Here is a 19,950-nt window from a genome sequence, read left to right on the forward strand (position 1 = left end):
TGAATTTTTATGAATCTTTTAATATTTTATTTATAATTTTTGAAATTGTAAAAATAAAGTTATTGATTTTACAAATTATATAAAATTCAAATAACGTTTAAATTTTTTTTAATATATTTATAAAATTTTCATGGGGGCCCATAGTGCACATGGGCCCACCATGTGGCAAATGGGTGGGGGCCCACATATGCCACATATGGGTGGCACGCCCACCCATTGCTTCCTTTGTTATTACTGTGATATAAACTTTTGTAATTTTTGGAAAGTCCATCTTATAAGCATATGGTCAAATATTGTTTGGGAAATATTGACCATATATTATATTGATTGTGGATAGAATATCTTGACTTGATATTTCTTGATATATTCTTATGGACTATATGAGATGGATAATACAATTTTATGGAATGTATGATATATTTAATCGATTTAATTTATTTAAATATATTGATAGGAAAATGGTTTAAGGAAAGGGGGATAATGGTTCATACACCTTCCATAATGTTGATGACCCATCTATGAAATGGATGACTCAGATCTCTCACCCCATAAGTCACCTTGATCAAAGGTTCATATTCAATCTCAAGAAAGATGCAAACTTTGATAAACCCTAAAAAAACCTAAATTTCACTATAAATAGGAGTGCTCTTCCCCATCTCAACACACCTCTCTCTCTCACTCATAAACTCTCTCTCTCTCCTCCTTAGGGGCCATGCCCCTCTCTCTCCTCTCAGGCTTTCTCTCTCTAACCCTCTCTCTCCTAAGATCTATAAAGCTCTAACCCTCTCTCTCTCCTAAGACCCATAAGGGGCACGCCCCAACCCTAGGTCTCCTTCTCTCTTTCTCTTTACCTAAAGATACTAAGGATTGGGAAAATTAGGGTTTAAGCCTATTATTTTGGAGTTAGGGTTTTGTAGAGATTTAAGAGTGGTTACCTAGTTTGGCCGAAATTAGTTTTACTGGTTCGAGATTGAAGCTAGACCGCTGATCCCACGCCATTGGATGTGGTGACTCGGTGTGGAGTGTAATAAGTCCGATTGAGGTAATCTTTAGCATCTTCTCTTTTACTTACTTTGCTCTTTTATTTTATATTCTCAAGCATAGTATTAAGTTATAAAAATGACATTAAGTTGTTGATTTTTATTTTTATTGTTGTCCTGTTTTATTTTGAAATAGTTATTTTTTGTAAAAGATCATCTGTAAGTGTTTTTTTGGCAAAATAAAAAGGGGTGATTATTATCATTAAAAAAAAAAACAATTGTATTCCCGTGGGAAAGATCACATAGGTCTTTCTTTCAAAATTATCTCAAAATTCTTCGAGAGAAACAATTGTAAACTATTTAGATAGATAAACTATCTCAAAATTTTTAGAGAGAAAAATTATATAAAATTTTAAGCTATAGGGAGAGAAATTATCTCAAGATTTTTAGACAGAGAGATTATATCAAATTTTAACTTTTAGAGAGAGAAACTATCTCAAAATCTTTAAGGATAGACTCTTATTTTCTTAGAGAGTGACTATCTTAAAGTTTTTAGAAAGGGAAGCCATCTCAAATTGCAAATTTTGAGGAAAAAACCATTTAAATTTGTCTTTAGTATAAAACAATCTCAAAATTTTTAAAAGAGAAATTATCTCAAATATTAAGTTTTAGAGAGAGAAAACATCTCAATCTTTTTAAAGAGAGAAACAAAATCAAATTTTAAGTTTCAGAAACAGAAACAATAAAAAATTTTAGGGAGAGAAGCTATCTTAAAGTATTAGAGAGAGAGAGAGACTTCTTCAAAGTTTTAAGAGAGAGAAGCTATCTCTGCTTTAAAAACTTTTAAAGAGAGAAAGTATCTCAAAATTTTTAGAGAGATATACTATATTAAATTTCAAGTTTTAGAGAGAAATATTATCTCAAAAATTTTAGAGAGAGAAACTATCTCAAATGTCAAACTTTTAGAGAGATAAACTATCTCAAAATTTTAAAAGATAAACTATCTTAAATTTTAAGTTTTAGAGGGGAAACTATCTCAAATTTTTAGATAGAAAAACTATCTCAATATTCTTCAAGATATAAGCTATAGCTTTTTCTTAATAATGGTAACTAGAAAAATGAGCTATATTGAATTTCCAATTTTTGGAGAGTGAAACTATTTCAAATTTTTTAGAGCGAAACAGTCTGAAATTTTAAAAATAAGAAATTATTAAATTTTGGGTTCCAGAGAGATAAATTATTTCAAAAACTTTTAGAGAAAGAAACCATCTCAAAATTTCAAATTTGTTGCGTTCTCTCTTACTCTGCCTATTTCTAAGGGTGTTTACCAAACATGGAAAAAAACATGCTTGCTTAATTCTTTCCATGTAGATTGTTTGCATAAGTAAATATATTACCTGCAAATGTTTTTGTCAAACTATTTCACGTGAAACAAACGACCAACGCGTGAAACAAACTACCAACGCGTGCCGTTCTGGCAGACGGTGCACTTCGATGAGTTTCGTCCCACTGCATGGTTCTGATGGATGTTGCATTCCGGTGATTGTCCCCTCCGGTAAAAATGCACTGCTCCGATAGTTTGGTGCCCTCCAATACTTCTGGTCTGCCAGTGATGACGCGTATATAACACAAAACGATTGATATTCTAGAAATCGAATAAGCAGAGTGCAGTGGTTACTTTTTGGAACTCAAAGAATCCTCGTGTTGCACTGATGTAACTCTCGACTTTTATGATCATAAGTGAAAATAAAAAGGCACTTTATCTCTATAGGGACTTGTTTCCTGCTGTATTGATACATAAAAGTTATATAAATTCTTGGATATTTTATGTTACCACTTTCTCTCTCCAAAACGTAGACAAGGAAAGTTGGACTTATGTGATCTAGCATGGAGTATATATATATATATATATATATATATATATATATATATATATATATAACTCTTTCCAACGCCTGTAGGCGAAAATAAAAAGTGATTCTGCTTACACTCATCACCATAGGCAAAAATGAACAGTGATTTCGCCCTCATCACCATAGGCTAAAATGAACAATGATTTTATCTACCCTCATCACCATCCAAACCTTATCACACAATCACAGTTGTCCTATAGTGTTTTAATTTTCATTTTTTTTTTACATATCTAAAATACTTGAAATTTGGATTGTGTATATATCTTAGTGAGATACACCTAATAAAAATAAGAAACAAATAATTCTTAAAATATAAATTGACCAAAATACCCCAAAATTTATAGGGGTATTTTGCTCAATTTATATTTTATGAATTATTGTTTTCATATTTTTATTAGGTGCATCTTACTAAGATGTACACACACTCCAAATTTCAAGTAATTTGGATATGTAAAAATAAAAAAATAAAAAAAATACCAGATAACTATGACCATACGATGAGGTTTGGATGGTGATGAGGGTAGGCGAAATCACTGTTCACTTTCTCTTATATATGTTATTCTTTTTCTTCTCTTTCTTTTTGGCTAGATCACTTACAACCAATCCATTGCAATAATATTGACTTGAAAATAAAAGGAAAGAAGAACATGGCTAGATCATATACTTGATGTCACTAAAACCACAACACTAAGCTTGGGAATAACAAAAGATAAAGAAAATAAGTATGACAAGAAGTAAGATGCTGAAGATTATCTCACCCGTGCTTATTACATCCCACACCGAGTCACCACTTCTAATGGCGTAGGACCTATGGTCTACCTTAATCTCCAAGATGGTAAAGCATAGGGGCAAAACCTCCAATAGAACAAGAACTCTTTACAAGGCTTTAGGTCTCAAACTAAGGTTTACCCTTGGATCACCTAGATGAGAGAGATATCTTTTCAATATTAAACCCTTAACCCATAGGCCATGAAAGATAGAAGATGGAAGAGAGAGGGAACATCTAATGTGTGGGGGGGGGGGGGGGGGGGGGGGGGGCTTCTGATGATATGAGAGAGAGAGAGAGCTTAACTACTTGGGGCAAGTCCCCTATGGGAAGAGAGAGAGCTTCTATGTGGGGTGTGCCCTCCTAGTAGAGATGTGGGAGAGAGATGTGTAGTAGAATGGGTAGAGGACACCCTTTTATATAAGGCTTCAATTGGGTCAGGGTTTTTTTATGGTTTGCCTCTTTAGTGAGATTGATTGTGTACCATTGATCTTGGGTGACTTATAGGATGAGGGATGTGAGTCATCCATTCCATAGAGTAGCCATCAAGATTTTATGGAAGGCACTAGAACCTTTATCCCCCATTTTCTAAACCAATTTCCCATCAAATAAAATAAATATGAAATTAATCAATAACAATATCGCACTTACTAATTTCATGTGAAAGTCTCCTCACACTTTCCATTATTTGATTTAAACACTCTATAAAATAAAAATTTCAAAAATACAAATCTTAACCCTCACGCTATCAAGCTTGAATGATAAAATAGAAAGTGCCCAAGGGGTGACGCGTGCCACCCAAGGGGGGCATCCATGGGCCCCACCAAGTTGCCATGGTGTGCCCACGTATACTAATGGGCCCCCATGCAACCAACATATATTTCAAAATTAATTTCATGACTTTTAGAAATTTATAATTTCTAGTTGAATAATTAAAATAGTGTAAAATCAATATATCTATAGTTCATAGAGGTAATCTCTTCCACATACACATGCTTTATCCTGAAAGGTGGTTTACTTTCTCGATAGGACTATCATATGTACACATTGTGTGATGGTATGCAAATGAGGCTTTCTCCCCCCGTTTCTGAGGGCCACCACCACACACAAGGGACACACAGACCCTCGGTTCGGTATCAGCAAACATTATTTACTTGGCATGGTCCATACATGGTAACACTCCCACTGAGTTCAAGTTCCATTATATCAAATGTGTAATTACAAGCCCTCATAAGGCCTTTAATGGCTATGCACACCCAATAGGCAACTTTAGAGCTCTAGATATTATAATACTTGTGTCTTTGTGTTGGCAAGATAATTTCCTCAATCTCCTACTCTTATGTACCTCAATGACAAATTTGCCTAGGAGAAACTTAAATGCACATTACTTCATATTAGTAAGGGATAAATATTGTCTTGAGAAAGCAACATATCGTGTCTTGGATCAAAGAGATTGCATCTTCATTTATTTTTATATTTCTTATCTCTTTCCCCGTTTCACCCTTATATTTCCAACAACTCATGTGTGCATGTGCATCCCCCCTCTAAATTCTATCTTAATGATGGATTTAGGACCCAAATTTTTGGACATTCATAATCTAAGCCATAATGATTGTGACATTGAAAAGGAGAGAAAAAATTTGAACTTCAATAATATATATAGGTAGAAGTTTATATAGAGTCGAGGCTCTAAACATTTAAATTAGAGCCTACCTCTAAAATTTCACTAGAAGATGTTGTTTTGATGCCCAAATATTCTCAAATTGATCATCTTGACATCAAGTTGCAGAGATATAAGAAAAAAATGGATTTCAAGTTTTGAAAATAATGCATCTTGTAATGCATTTTTTGACCGTCAATTTTAAAGATTTTCAAATTTTCAAAGATTTCTCGATCTACACTATTTTTGAAGCATTAAATTGTATAATTAAAGATCAAAATATATTTTAAGACTTTAACAAAAAACGTCAGTATTAAAACCACATTTCTCGACACTATTTGAAGGTATGCTTTACTTGATTGTTTAGAGCCTTGGCTCTATACAAACCTTACACACACACACACACACACACACACACATACATATATATATATATATATATATATATATATATATATATATATATATATATATATATATGGAGAGAGCGAGAGAGAGAGAGAGCAAAGTTGTATTATTGTGTATGTAGTGGCCATATACAATATGTTTTAAATATTTTTAATAATGTAAGATAGTTGATAATTCTTGGAATATTTTTTGTTTATCAGTATATTTTATGTTATTAAAAAAAAGGAAAAAAAATAATGGTTATGTCAAAAGATCATTTTTGGGATTATTGTGATTAAATATGACATAAATTGTATTGCAAATTTTGTGGTGAAGGCTTGTCTGCAGGGATAACACGATTCAAATATCATTTGTCAAGAGATCAAGAGAATGATATAAAATATTGCCCTCAAGTACCTGATGATTTACAAGCTTTGTTTGTATGTCCGCAACAAGGTTCTTTACCATCATTTTTAATAAGAAAGATAAAGACTTTGTTGACAAATAAGTTTATTGTGCATTTATCGTAAATAATATTACATTTAATGTTATCAACATACAATCATTTGTTAATATGATAAATGCATGTATCAATTTTGATGTTGGCTACACATTGTAAAGTTACTCATCTTTTCGTACTAAATTAATATAAGAACTTAAGACAAAAGTTGATGCATATGTAGCTTCAACCAAGGAGTCATGAGTTCAATCAATGTGCACTTTGATGTCAGAACTCTGGTTATATATAAAAAATCGGTCATTCCTCAATAATGTTTCTTCTTGACACAAAAGGGGTACGTTTTTATAAATACATTTGAGGTATCTGAGCATAGAAGAACTAAATTATTTCTTGAAAAGATGATTCTTAAAGTCATTGAGGGGTTAGGCCCAATAAATATTGCTCAACTAGTGACTAACAATAGATTAAGTTATGTTCACGCTAGTGATCTAATAGAATCAAAATTCTTTCATATTCATAAAACACAATATGCTACCCATCGGTAAGATTTGCTTTTAGAAACATTGATAAGGACATCACTTAGGTAAAAGATGTCATTAAGGATAGAAAGTTGATAAAGGGATTTTAGTATCGGCATACCATTGTTTTATATTTGATGAGAAAACACTCAAATGGAAGATAATTGGAAAATGTATGGTAAAACTAGATTTGCTACTAACGTTTTGATGGTTCAATCCATATTGCAAGTAGAAGAGGGTTTTAGATTAATTCCATCATCTGAATGTAGAGCTTTGAGTTATAACAAGAGTAAAAATGAGAAAATAATCACAAAAATAATTGAAAACTCCAAATTTTAAAATGGTGTGATAGATACATTCACAACATTAGAGCCTCTTATCAACATGCTTGGTTTGGTTGATAGTAATGGGTCAACCATAAGATATTTAAATAAAGCAATATAAAGGGCAAGGGAGGTACTAAAGAGGAATTAGTAATCATGAATCTAGATATTTTGAATTGTTTGAAGAATTTTAAAAAGAGGCAAAAGAAAAATATAATTCACCTCATCTATGTTGTTATTGCACTTCTTTATCCATATTTAATATGTGGCGGGTTTGTTAAACTTGATAATCCTGATGTGAAGGCTGACATTATCATGACTTTAGATACAATAATGCAGAAAGAGTACACAAATATATTCTTCTCAGAGTTGTCGAAGTACCATATGTCATATCTAAATGTATTTCATGGTGTTGCAATAAGATTATTGTTAACAATTCATCTTCGTAAGTATCTTCTTGTATTATTAGTTTTTTTGTATTTTTCTGTATTATTAGTTTTTTATTATTTTAATGAAAATTTCATTTCAATTTTAATTATATATTAAATATGGCGCTCAAAAATTTCTCATTATATAGGAGTTTGGTAGGAAGTCTGTGGAGAAAGCATTACACTGGTCAAATGGTTGCTATTTGGATTTTGAGCCAACCATGTAGCTCTTCAGCGTGCGAATGACATTGGAGTGCTTTTGAGGCAACACAAAACAAAATAATCAATAAATTGACACCAACTATGTTATACAACTTAGTTAACTTAGTTTACGTAAAAATGAACTTGAAGATGATGACTACATCTTGTGAAAATAAAAAAATTGATTGTAATGCAATTAATCTTGAAAAGTTTGGTTCATTGCTAGAAGAGGTTTTTAAAGAGATGAGAAATGATGACACCTCTACAGATGATGATGATCATGGTGATGATGATGATGCATAATTACATGACTCGTTTCTATTAATTCTAATAACTCTACCATGTTGTATGTTTAATTTTGAATCATTCTACTAATTTTTGTAGTTAATTTTGGATGATGGGATGAGATTCATGGGATAACTAAATTAATTGAGTTAATTATATTAGTTTAGTAAAAATTTTATGGACAGATTGTTTATTGATGGCCTTGGCAAATTTTTTATTTTTTAGAAATTTAAATTTTCAAAATTTTTAAACTTATCCATTTTTTGTTCACTCCATGTTTTTGTGCCTAACCCGATATATTCGCGACATTTTTATATAAATTTTTTTTGCCGATCTGTATTTTAACCAGACTTTTTGCATCTAACTTTTTAAAATAAATTGATTTATTTTTTATTTTATGGTGAGTCGATATATTGATATTGCCTGGCTTGCTAACTATGTGTAAAACCAATGGAAAATTGTTTCATGCATCAATTCCCGCATTTCTACGCCTTTAAGATGGATGCAAGACGTAGTTTCTATGCCCCATAGATGTAGAAATGCGGGTCTCTTAATAAATCTTTTCTTTGAGATAGATTTTAATACTTAATTTTTAAGTACATGTAATCTTTGATCATGAATGTGAATAAATAAATAAATTTAAAAAATTTAAAAAAATAATTCTAGTAAGAAAACATTTGGAACTTTAGTTTCTATTGTTTTTAGATGGAACACCGACTTGCATCCAATATTAAGATGGTTACACTTTCCCACATATGTAAAAATACGGTCCAGCCTACATGAAACACTTTTCCTTAACTAAAAACAATTGAAACTAATGGTCCATAAGCTTTCTTTTATATATATATATATATATATATAAATATATAAACCTAACCCTAATCCCTATTCTAGCAAACCTTATAATACCATAAGATCCAGTAGACCACACCTAGACCCAATCCTAACTTAAGAAACATCAAATTATACCATAACCTATCGGCAAACCCTAGACCACTTATCCCAAATCTAGGTTCCTAACTATCTCAAGCTTAAACAACCAAGACTCAACTTAAGTCTACTTAGACATAGTAGGCAAATCCTCAAAGATCGGTAGAAGTTGGCATTTGAAGTCCCTACTTTGATCAGGCCATGGTTCTAGGTGTTGGGTTTGCAGGCCTAATCTTCAATTAGGTATCTAATTCCTTTTTTTTTACTCTATATTATTTCACTTGTATTCTTAGTTCAGTTTAACTTATCTTAATTTTCTTTTTCTATAACCTCTTACCTAATTTCTTTTTTTTAACTCTATTATTTCACTTGCATGGTAGTTTAGTTTTAACTTAACTTAATTTTCTTTTTCTAAAATCTCTTATAAATCTCTTCCCCTCTTACTCCCAAAGCTTTTCGAAGTGTGAGCTTTTATCAGATTTCTAGTTTCAGTAACTTGCAAGCCGGCTTAGCTGGCTATCGGTAAAGAAGGGCATTTCCCAGATCAGCCCTTTCACTAATTATAATTCATTGGAACCCCATATAAACTACCTCCGAGTGACACTGTTTAAGCTTGAGGTTAGGTCGAGTGGGTGAATTGTTCGCCTCAAAATGGAGCATAAATGCATTGATATAGCTCAAGGACCCCTTGCGAATTGCATTTTTCATAAAAGAAGCCCAATAAACATATATCAATCGTTTGGTTTTATAGAAATCAATTGAAAAGACTCTAATTTATCCGTTAGTAAGGTGAAAAGTAGTGCATGAATGAGTTCCAGCAAGTTAAACGATGATAGAATGACCAAAACTTTAGATTTGGAGGAGTTTCGGCAATGAGGACAAGTTACCAAATATCACTGTCTAGCAAGAAAAGGTTCAACAATGGTGGACTTCTGGTGCCCGCTACAAGTTTAATACGAGATCTCAGCAGTGGTAAAATGTTTTAATGATAGAACGATAGAAGCAACAGAGATTTGAGAGATCAAAGTACCATGTGGAAGAAGATGGATTTTTCTGCCTTCATCTTGTGGAAAAGGTCTTGTATATGTATGCAGAGGTTGATGCATTACACAGTCCATGCAATATACAAAAAAAGAAAGAAAATATCATAATATATGCAACTGGTACGATAAAGGAAAGATCATCATATATTATACAACTGTATGATAAAAGCAAATTATCCTATGATATCTAAGATACAGGAAATATACATGTACATTTTTAGCCTTGTTTCTTTACTAAATAAGTTATTGGTCACTTGGCCTACAGTCACTCTTCCTTCTGATGTTGAATTATACAGTGAAAAAACCAATTTTCCCAACTATCTGGCAAGACACTAGCAAAAGTAACCAACTACTATTAACTGCAGTCTCCAGTTCATACATGTCCGGCAATTTTTGCCAAAAATGATTATACAATTTCCTCATTCAACAAATGGTTGAATACGATATCATGCAACCATAGTAATATGCCCATGATAGTTTTTTGATTATATGAAATTTCTCTAGCTGATGCATTGTAGGCACCATTGCCTGTTAAACTTTAATATAGGCTGCCATTTTGAGTCCACTTGATAAATTGTAAGTAATGAGAAAATTATTTGTTCTTACAGAAAGATTTATGGTAATTTAATTAACTATAAAACTATTTACTCATTTGGTTAAGTTTCTATAGAAAAGCTTGTGTCATGAGTATCTAAACACCGACATATTCCAGAGTGTGTATTCTGAATTTTTTTTTCTTTAAACCCGATTTGTCACTTGGATAACTAGGTAAACAAAACACAAACAAGAAAGAATTTGAGCACCTGAAAACCTATATAGATTTCGAGCTAATTCAGGGTGCACACTATACAATTTTTTTTCTTAGGTTAGTGAAGGATGCTTAGGCAAATGACCGACTTAAATAGGATTTTGTTGTCTTGAAATTTTGAGAATTCTTTTACAGAATTTTAAGTCGAAGCACATACATAGGTTTCATGCATATCCAAGTCGTATAATTTGTTTAAACCCATCTTCCAGCTCGAATAAGTTTTTAGGGAAAAAAGAAAGGATTTTTATGTACTTACATAGTAATAGCAGTGCACTTTTTTTTTTTAAATCCAAATACACCCTCTCGTAACAATTTATAACCAAAATAAAAAAGAAAAAATTGATACAAGATTCCAACTTTATACTATAGAAGTAAGGTGTACTTAAAAAATTCACTAGACAAAGGTGTTTTGAAGTTGGAAAGCTTTCTAATCGATCATCTTGATACATTGTTTGGACTGCTTAATGACTAGGATACTTCGGATCAGGAAAATCAAAATCATGGAAATAAGACCTACTTTTTCATGATTCATTTCCACACCAAAACCGTTTTTTCTGTATTTCCAAAGCCCATGGATTTCACTCATTGGCTCCCTCGACCCGAAACATAAAGAGCATTTGGTAGGTATGAAAATTTTAGAGAGAGAGAAAGAACCTAAATTTTTTAAAGAGATAAAACCTTTAAAAAATTTTAGAGAGAAAAAGTATGTTAAAATTTTAGAGAGAGAAAGTATGTTAAAATTTTAGAGAAAGTAGCAATTTTTTTTATAAAGATGAACCATCGCAAAATTTTAGAGAGAGAAATTATATCAAATTTTAATTTTTAGAGAGAGAAAATGTGTTAAAATTTTAGAGAGAGAAGGCATATTAAAATTTTAAAGAGAGAAAATATATTAAAATTTTAGAGAAAGTACCAAATTTTTTTAGAGAGATGAATTATCTCAAAATTTTAGAGAGAGAAACTATCTCAAATTTTAACTTTTAGAGAGAGAAAGCCTGTTAAAATTTTAGAGAGAGAAAGTAGGTTAAAATTTTAGAGAAAGAAAGTACCAAATTTTTTTAGAGAAATAAACTATCTCAAAATTTTAAAGAGAGAAGACCGAAAGAACATGAAAATTTTTAGATACAGAATCTATCTCAATTTTTTAGAGAGAAACTATTTTAAAACTTTTAGCGAGAGGTAATATCAAATCTTAAGTTTTTGATAGATAAAGTATTCTTAAAATTGTAGAGAAAAAAAGTATCCTTAAACATTTAGAGAGATTATTATAAATTCTAGAAAGAGAAACTGCAAAAAAAAATTTGGAGAGAGAAGTATCTCGTTTTTTAGAAAGAGAAACCATCTTGAAATTTGAGTTTTAGAGAGAAACTATCTCGAATTTGAAATTTTAGAGAGAGAAAATATATGAAAATTTTAAAGATAAAAATTATATCAAATTTTAGAGGGAGAAACTTTCAAAAAAAAATTGGAAGTAGAAACTAACTCAAAATTTTTGGAGAGGGAAACTATTGTAAAATTTATGTTTTATAGAGAGAAAGTATTTTAATATTTTAGAAAGATGAACTATATCAAATTTTAGATAGAGAAAGTACATGAAATTTTTGGAGAGAGAAACTATCTCAAAAAATTTTAGGAAGAAACTATCTCAAAATTTAATTTTTAGAGAGAGAAAGTATCTTAAATTTTAAACTTTAGAGAGAGAAAGTATATCAAAGTTTAAAGAGACTATCAAATTTTAAAGAGATACTATTTCAAAATTTTATAGAGGGCAACTATCTCAAGTTTTAAGTTTTAAAGAGAGAGTATCTTAAAATATTAGAAAGAGAAACTATATTAAATTTTATAGAGAGTAAAGCACCTAAAAATTTTAGAGAGAGAAATTATGTCAAAATTTTTAGATAGATAATTTCAAATTTTAAATTTTAGATAGAAAGTGTATTAAAGTTTAGAGAGAGAAACCATGTCAAATTTTAAAAAAAGAAACTATCTCAAAAATTTTATAGATACACTGTCCCAAATTTTGAGTTTTAGGAAGATAAAGCATATAAAAATTATAGAGAGAGAAATTATATTAAGTTTAATTACCAAACAATGGACAAAGAAATGATGGCAAGGAATCCATTAATTTTGTATTGTTTATCTAAACAAGAGATTTGAGGAATCCATGACAAAAATCCTTGGTATTGAAAGTCCATAGATTTTTTTAGGATTTCAAATATGATTTCAAATATCTAAGGTTCCTAATTTCCTCCTATCCAAACGGTCGCATAGATCGCCTGTTTTTAAATCTGCTTAAAACTGTGTTAACCTGATTCGAATGCGGCAATCTGTATATCATCCAGTGACCTTGAATCCAGGCTTCTTGTCCAAATGTCCATTGCACTTTACATGCATTGCATCTGGAATAAACCTTCCTCAGCTTTAACAGCCACGCCTATTCTATAAATGGATATTCACAATCTTTTTACTCCCTATTTAATCTTAATCTTCCCAAGAAGGAAGAAGAGAAAATCTTTCTTTCCTAACATGGAAGATTTTGCAGGCATGGCGGGATTTGCCAATTTCCATTGAGAGAGAGACAGTGCATAAGAGAGAGAATTAGGGCATTGAGAGAGAGAGAGAACTAGGGCATTGAGAGTTCAGAGTTCAGAGGGAGAGAGTGAGGGCTGGTTTGTATTTCTAAAAATGGAGGAAGATGACCTGAGAAAGGGACCGTGATGGAGAAAGCGCCCCAATGTGCGTTACGATATTTCATCTGCTCCACCTCAGTCCACTTCCATGCCTCCAGCACCATCTGCTTCTCGTTACAGTTTTTCATCTGCTTCACCTCAGTCCGCTTCCATGCCTCCAGCACCATCCACTTCACGTTACAGTTTTTTATTGGCTCCACCTCAGTCCGCTTCCATGCCTCCAGCACCATCTGCTTCTCGTAACGATCAATGGAAGTCTCCCACCTTTCAACCTGCTTTCGAAGAATCTTCAACTGTAAAACAATTTAGGATAAATCGTGATTGTTTCCATTATCTATTTAAACAGTTAGATGAGTCCCTCGTTTCCCATGAAAGGTAGGCTTTCTTTGATTTCTTGGTCTTCTGAACTGGTTTTGTACTTTTGGAGATTGAAGTTGTTTTGCGGGGCATGCAGGTTTCTCGTGACGGAAGAGGAAAATATTTCTAGAAGGGAACGTGCTGTTTGGGAACGGGAACAGTTTATGAATTCCTTCCTGCTTGAGCTCGAAGAGCTGAAGCGGGATGCTTCGTTTTACAAAGAGAAGTATTTTTCATTGATAAATCAATTGGATGGGAAGCCGTCTAATGGAAAGGTATCGGCTTCAATGTACTTTAAGAATGTTATCTCGTCTTTGCTGTTTTTACTGAAAATCAAAGTTACTCGTTATTGGTGAACGCTAGTGGTATTTTAATGGTGCATGCAAGCTGAATTGATCTCTGGTCTATTGATTTCGTGGGAAACACGTGCATCAGATAAAGATGTATGGCCACAATGATGTTTTTGAGTTCTTATTGGTTCCATGCCCATAGGAGTACTTAAAACTGTAAGAATTCCATGGGCTTCTTAGAAATCCTTATATTTCCTTATCGTACCATGCTGTCATATTTATATGACAAAATGCAATCATTTGTATGCAAAATATATTTATATGAAAGAGCATAGTATGTGATTTCTTGGCTTTGGAATCATAACATCTATAACCTTTTTAAGGTAATAACTAGCTAAACAAACTTTACCTGCATGGCTATTAGGATCTGCGCTTATCAATTTGGAGTTAGGATGCTAAAAAGCGTTTTCTTTAGGGAGTTGGAATGATGATGAGTTGCACAATAGTCGAGAATGAAGATCTATTCTAGTGGATTGTTTCCGAACATCACAGCCCCAAGAGTTACAGGAACTTTGATTTCTGAAAAATCCACACTACTTTCCAATTAGGATCTGAGCTTATCTATTTGGAGTTAGGATGGTGAAAGGCGTTTTCTTTAGGGAGTTGGAAAGATGATGAGTTGCACAATAGTCAAGAATGAAGATCTATTCAGGTGGATTGATTCCGATCATCACTGCCCCAAGAGTTACATGAACTTTGATTTCCGCATTAACGACACTATTTTCCAGTTAGCAGCACCATTTTCTCATTGGCGACATCATTATTCAATTCCATAGCAAGAATACATCCACAATTGGCAGCACACACCCACAACAAAAAAGAAACGGAGCACTTGAGATTGAAAGTTTCTTTTTCAACTACCATATTGATGCATGCTTCCTTGATGTGCATGCTACATCAACTAAAAGTTGCAAGGGGGAGCTCTCTTTCTTTTACGTTTTACCCATTTCCTCATGCATCTGTGCTTCAAGTTGCATCTTAATGATTCTAAGAGGGTAGGATCATGTGTTTCTGCTATATGCTTCGATGATATCAGAGTGTTCTCTGTTGTGAAAATGTATTAGAGCCTGATCAAGAGCAATTTGGTACAACAATTGTTTCCAAAAATACCATGTGGATTTAAATTCTCTAATAGGGCAGTATCTTGCACGTAGGTGGTGTTGTTGCTGCCAAAATTAATATTCCCATTGACACCTACGTCATGCTTCGTGGAATTTGATTTACTTGCCTGTTTTATCTCCTCAGGCCTTTTCAGAAATTAAGTTTCAATTCTTCTTTGTTAAGAAATACTGTCGTGGCCTCCATATGGAATACCTTGATGAGGTGCCTTTCCAGTTATGAATGTGTTGCATGGTCGAAATTGGGAACTGGGATCTGTTTCAGTTGCGATAATCCCATTTCTATTTTTAGACAATCAAGAACACTGATCTTGGGCCATCTTTTGTACTATAAAATGTTGCAAACTCACTAAATTTGTTCTTGTTTCTTGATTAACATAGAGAAACTTGAAGTGTGTTATTGTTCAATATGTTCTTTTCTGCATGGTTCTATACACTGTCTCATACAAGAGCATGGTTGTTCTCCAATTTTGTTGAGGACTCACCTTTGTTCACTTATTTCTCATGTTCTCTGTTAGCAATTCTCGTAGGCATTAGGTGTAAGGAATGTGTTGCGCATTGTCCACCACACAATGCATATGTGAATTTCTTGCAGTCAAATGGGAATATCTCTAATGAGGTGCCCAATGGTTTGGGGCCCCACATTGAAAACAAGCTATTTAAGTGGCTTCATGGCAAAGCGGCATGAAGAAAGACCATGTAATGCATCTACAGTTTTTGCAATGTCCAATTACATAGTTTCCACAATCGCCCAGCTCCGTAGCTGCTGTCGATGTTCCAGGTGTGCATCTGCTGTAGGGGATGCAATACCACCTACATGGGTTCGTGATCCCACTGAAAGTGGGATCCTGAGCTTGTTCCTACTCTTTGGGGATAGCAATTTGAAAGCAACATGTTGGAAAAATATATCTCTTATCTAAGAAGCACTGTATCTGCATGTTACAGCTTGAATTTTGCAGGAAATCTGTCACATAAGTGTGTGTCTATATACAATAGTAAGATGCACCTGTTTTGCGGGTCCTGTCAAAAGGTTATGTAAATAATATAGCAAACAATATGGTGAATGAGAAAATGACTATGTCTCTCTTTATAGCATATTAGACATGTTCTTAGCCAAATGAGTAAATGTTGCATGCTATTTAAACATAACAAACAAAATTTGATACATCAAATAACCTGAAGAGAATATTATTGAGATTATAATTATAATTATATTTAGTAATCTTAGAATAAACTAGTTAATTTATACAATTGTTATTGTTGTCATCATCATCATAGGTTCAGGATTCCAAATATAATTGTTATTGTTATAATCAATATATATGCATCATCATCATCATCATTATATAATTACAAATTTTAGTCTTGTAATATATTCATAATATTTAATTAGAATTCTTCTTATTTTCGCAATTGTTATAACATTCATTAGAATATTACAGCTATGTTGTTAGTATAATTAATATTATTTATATCAATCACATTTTTTTAGTAATTAATAACACTAATAATTATTATAATGAAAATAATTAATTATAATGATTTATATGAGGAAAAAGTTTATATAAGGTTGCAATCTTATAAGAGTTTCTTGAGATAGCTATTGCAATTTTTTTTTGATGAATGGTATGCTTTCTTCGACTCTAGATACTTAGGAATTGTGTTTATGCACTAAATGTAATTGCTATTTGAGGAGAAGGGGATATGATGGTAACATTTCCTATGAGAATTTCAGTGTTCATATTGATATCTAACTGTTGGAGTGGTTGTCCCCTCCAAGTTGTTGCTTGTGCAACCAACATCAGATCTCCATAGTAGTGTATTGTCATTTTTTCCTAAGCAACCAAAATTGTCCTTATCTCTCTATACTTGATTTGTTTTTCTTTAGTTAAATGCTTAATTAATTGTCCTTTGCTAATAAAAGTCAGTTTTGTGTTGGGAAGAAAAAAAATGCAGAAGAACTCTACTTTTCCTAAGGTCTGTTCTGAAGTTGCTGACATATCATTTTCTTCTGCTGCCTTTATGAATGCCCATACTTCTGCTGCAACTCCAAGTTTATTGATGCCCTATCCTAGTTGTGCAGCTTCTCTAACCAACATCTGATCTCCATAATGACATATTGTCATTTTATTTTTGAGCAACCAAAATTTGTCTTGTGCCTATTTTTCACTTTGATAAATGCAAATTTCCTTTTAGCTTTGAAATGGACACGAAAATGATTGTTAACATGGGAAATAGCAGGATATTTTACATAAGTCTGAATATATTTTCAATAAAAGCCCATTCTGTGTTCGAAGAAATCATTGCGGATGAACTTTGATTTTCCTAAGGCAGGTTCTTACCTATTATTTCGTTATGCTTAATATCCGTGTGTCTCTAACTCCATTGCTATTGGACTGTGTCCCTATCCTAGTTCCAAGGCTAGTGCCACCAATATCTGATCTACATATTATCATTTTTCTTGAGCAACAAAATCTTGTAGGTGCATCATTTTCTTTAGCTTCAGAATGGATTGTGGCATTATTTATTTCATGGGAATTTGCAGGATGCTTTTCATGAGTCTGATCTTGTTGCCAATAGAAGTCAGACCACGAAGAAATCAGTGCAGATGAACTCTATTTTTCCTGAGGTTTGTTCTTGAAGTGGCCGACCTATTATTTTCTTGCTTTGCATGTATATATTTCCTTACTTTATACAACAAAAAGGAATATATGTTCTTACTTTATAGCTCCAATGCTATTTTTAGATGAAATCAGATGTCTTGGCCCAAGAATCTCTAAACCATAATGGTGCTTCCGTGAATGCTAGTAAAAAACCCGTTAGGCAATTGAATGCGGTTCTTGCACTTCAGGTATTCATAAGTTTGAGCACTCTGTAAGAATGAACTGTTTTTGTGTTCAACATTAATTGGATAAAATTTCTAATAGTTGATCTGCTGTATATTTTCAAGTGATGAAAGTTGTGTTATTTGCAGGCATCATCTGCTTATGCTCGCACTTCCAAAATTCGTAAGAAAGGCCCTGTTAAGAGAAAGCAGCATTTAGGTTCTCGATTATCAAAAGGAAGTCAGAGTGGCACAGTTGCTGTGGGAATTATTGATGATTGCCATGGAGGTCCAAATTGTAGTCTTCCAAGAGATGTAATTACAGGATGTTCAGGGACTGTTGATGCCTGCATTCCAAACACTGGTAGCTTTAGTGATATTGACAATGAAATAGCTAGAGCATCTTGTTTTAAAGAGGCACCTTAGCCATCTCTACCTGAAGCTCCCTGTACTTCTTCCAAACAGAAAGAAATGGATGTTATGGCAAGTAATCAACTGCCAAACTCTTCTTTCCCAAGTATGACCTTCAAAATCAAGGCTGAGAATATTGAATACAGTCAAACTAGTCCTTCAAAGAGTCAGGCGGCGAATGTGCAAGCAGTGGATAAGATGAAAGGGGAAAATGAGACTGATGGCTCTTTGAGCGCCATTATGCAAGCAGTGAATATGAATGGCAAAAATTATGGTGCTCCTGATATAGATGAGGTAGATCGTGTTCCATTGCAGGACAGGGTTAAAATCTCATTGTCAAGGGAGCTTTCTGCGATGGATGATATCAGTAACACTGCATGCTTAGAAACAAATCAGCCATGGGACATGAGATTTGATTATTTTGACTCTCTTGATTCCATCAACGACGAAGTTTAGCCACATCCCCTTGAAAAGGAAGGTTTGGTGAGACATTTGAAATTCATACTTAAAATATTATAAAATATTAGGAAGATTTGGTAATACCTATACTTCTTGAAAGAAAAAATTTACAATTCAAAGCCTCGCTCAAAAACAGACTAATGTTTTGCATGAATGAAAAATCTAATGTCAGCTACAATTTTCGATTTCTAATAAAGGACAAGCATAATCCCATTATATGCAATACTTTTACTCGCACATGTGGCCGTTACAAATTCAAGTTTTTACCTTTTCTTTTTTCTTACATGTGGTTTTCATTTAGACCTTTTCTTTTTTCTTCTTTTTTAATTGTGTTAATTTGGATCTATAATCTTTACATTCTCTAATTTTTGATGTGGAATGGGAATCGCCAATCAGATGACGTTCATTGGGCCGATTCTCTCTCGGAATAAAAAAAGGAAAATGGTTTGATAGGGCTGCAGCCCTATCAAAATACGTAACGCCTTACCTCAAACCCCATTGAAAGTTGCAATTTTGGAATTAGAAAACCTTCAAATCGATCATCTCAGTCTTGAATTATTGTTGTGAGAAAAAATTCGGATTCCAAGCTCTAAAAATAGTATATATTGTAACACATTATCTAGATCATCCATTTTGCCCTAAAAATAAGTGCTCATGGATCCACAAGATCTGTACCACTTTTTATGCTTCAAATTTAAAAGTTGGCATTGGAGTTTGATATTGGATCCATCATGGAGATTTTCAATCCCAAAATCGCTTTCTAGATAAGGATTCGAAGTGAGGCTCTACTGTGTTTTCATAAAACCTATGCCTTAAATAAAAATTTTGGCAATATTTCCTTTCATTATTCCCCATGTATGATAGGTTTGTGTGATGATTTACCAAGACAATACATATGATCTGAATCTTTGAACCCTTCAATTAAAAAAAGGGAAAATTACGTAAATATCCGTTTTAGTTTTCATTATTACCAAAATACCGAATACTTTCCATAATTACTGATATGTCCGTTTTTGGACTTTATAACAAAATTTTTTGA

General features: G+C 32.8%; 1 protein-coding gene across 1 annotated transcript; it reads left to right on the plus strand.

Moving 5' to 3' along the window:
• Positions 1–17,815: 17,815 nt before the first annotated feature.
• Positions 17,816–19,134, plus strand: LOC148782524 (uncharacterized). Its single transcript, XM_088863616.1, has 3 exons — positions 17,816–17,846; positions 17,964–18,068; positions 18,192–19,134. The coding sequence occupies exons 1-3, from the start codon at positions 17,826–17,828 to the stop codon at positions 18,465–18,467; spliced, it is 402 nt and encodes a 133-aa protein (XP_088719742.1). The 5' UTR covers positions 17,816–17,825; the 3' UTR covers positions 18,468–19,134.
• The last annotated feature ends 816 nt before the right edge of the window (positions 19,135–19,950 follow it).

The sequence above is a fragment of the Amborella trichopoda genome, chromosome 4, assembly GCF_054954075.1.
Source record: "Amborella trichopoda isolate Santa Cruz 75 chromosome 4, AtrichopodaSantaCruz75HAP2 v2.0, whole genome shotgun sequence".
Lineage (NCBI taxonomy): Eukaryota > Viridiplantae > Streptophyta > Magnoliopsida > Amborellales > Amborellaceae > Amborella > Amborella trichopoda.

What these genes read in the sequence shown, in the direction of transcription:
- LOC148782524 (XM_088863616.1), top strand. Translation starts at nt 17,826, where the DNA reads ATGAACTCTATTTTTCCTGAG. An exon ending in TGAACTCTATTTTTCCTGAG is followed by an intron (nt 17,847 to 17,963) that starts GTTTGTTCTTGA and finishes TGCTATTTTTAG; the next exon opens with ATGAAATCAGATGTCTTGGC. An exon ending in ATGCGGTTCTTGCACTTCAG is followed by an intron (nt 18,069 to 18,191) that starts GTATTCATAAGT and finishes TGTTATTTGCAG; the next exon opens with GCATCATCTGCTTATGCTCG.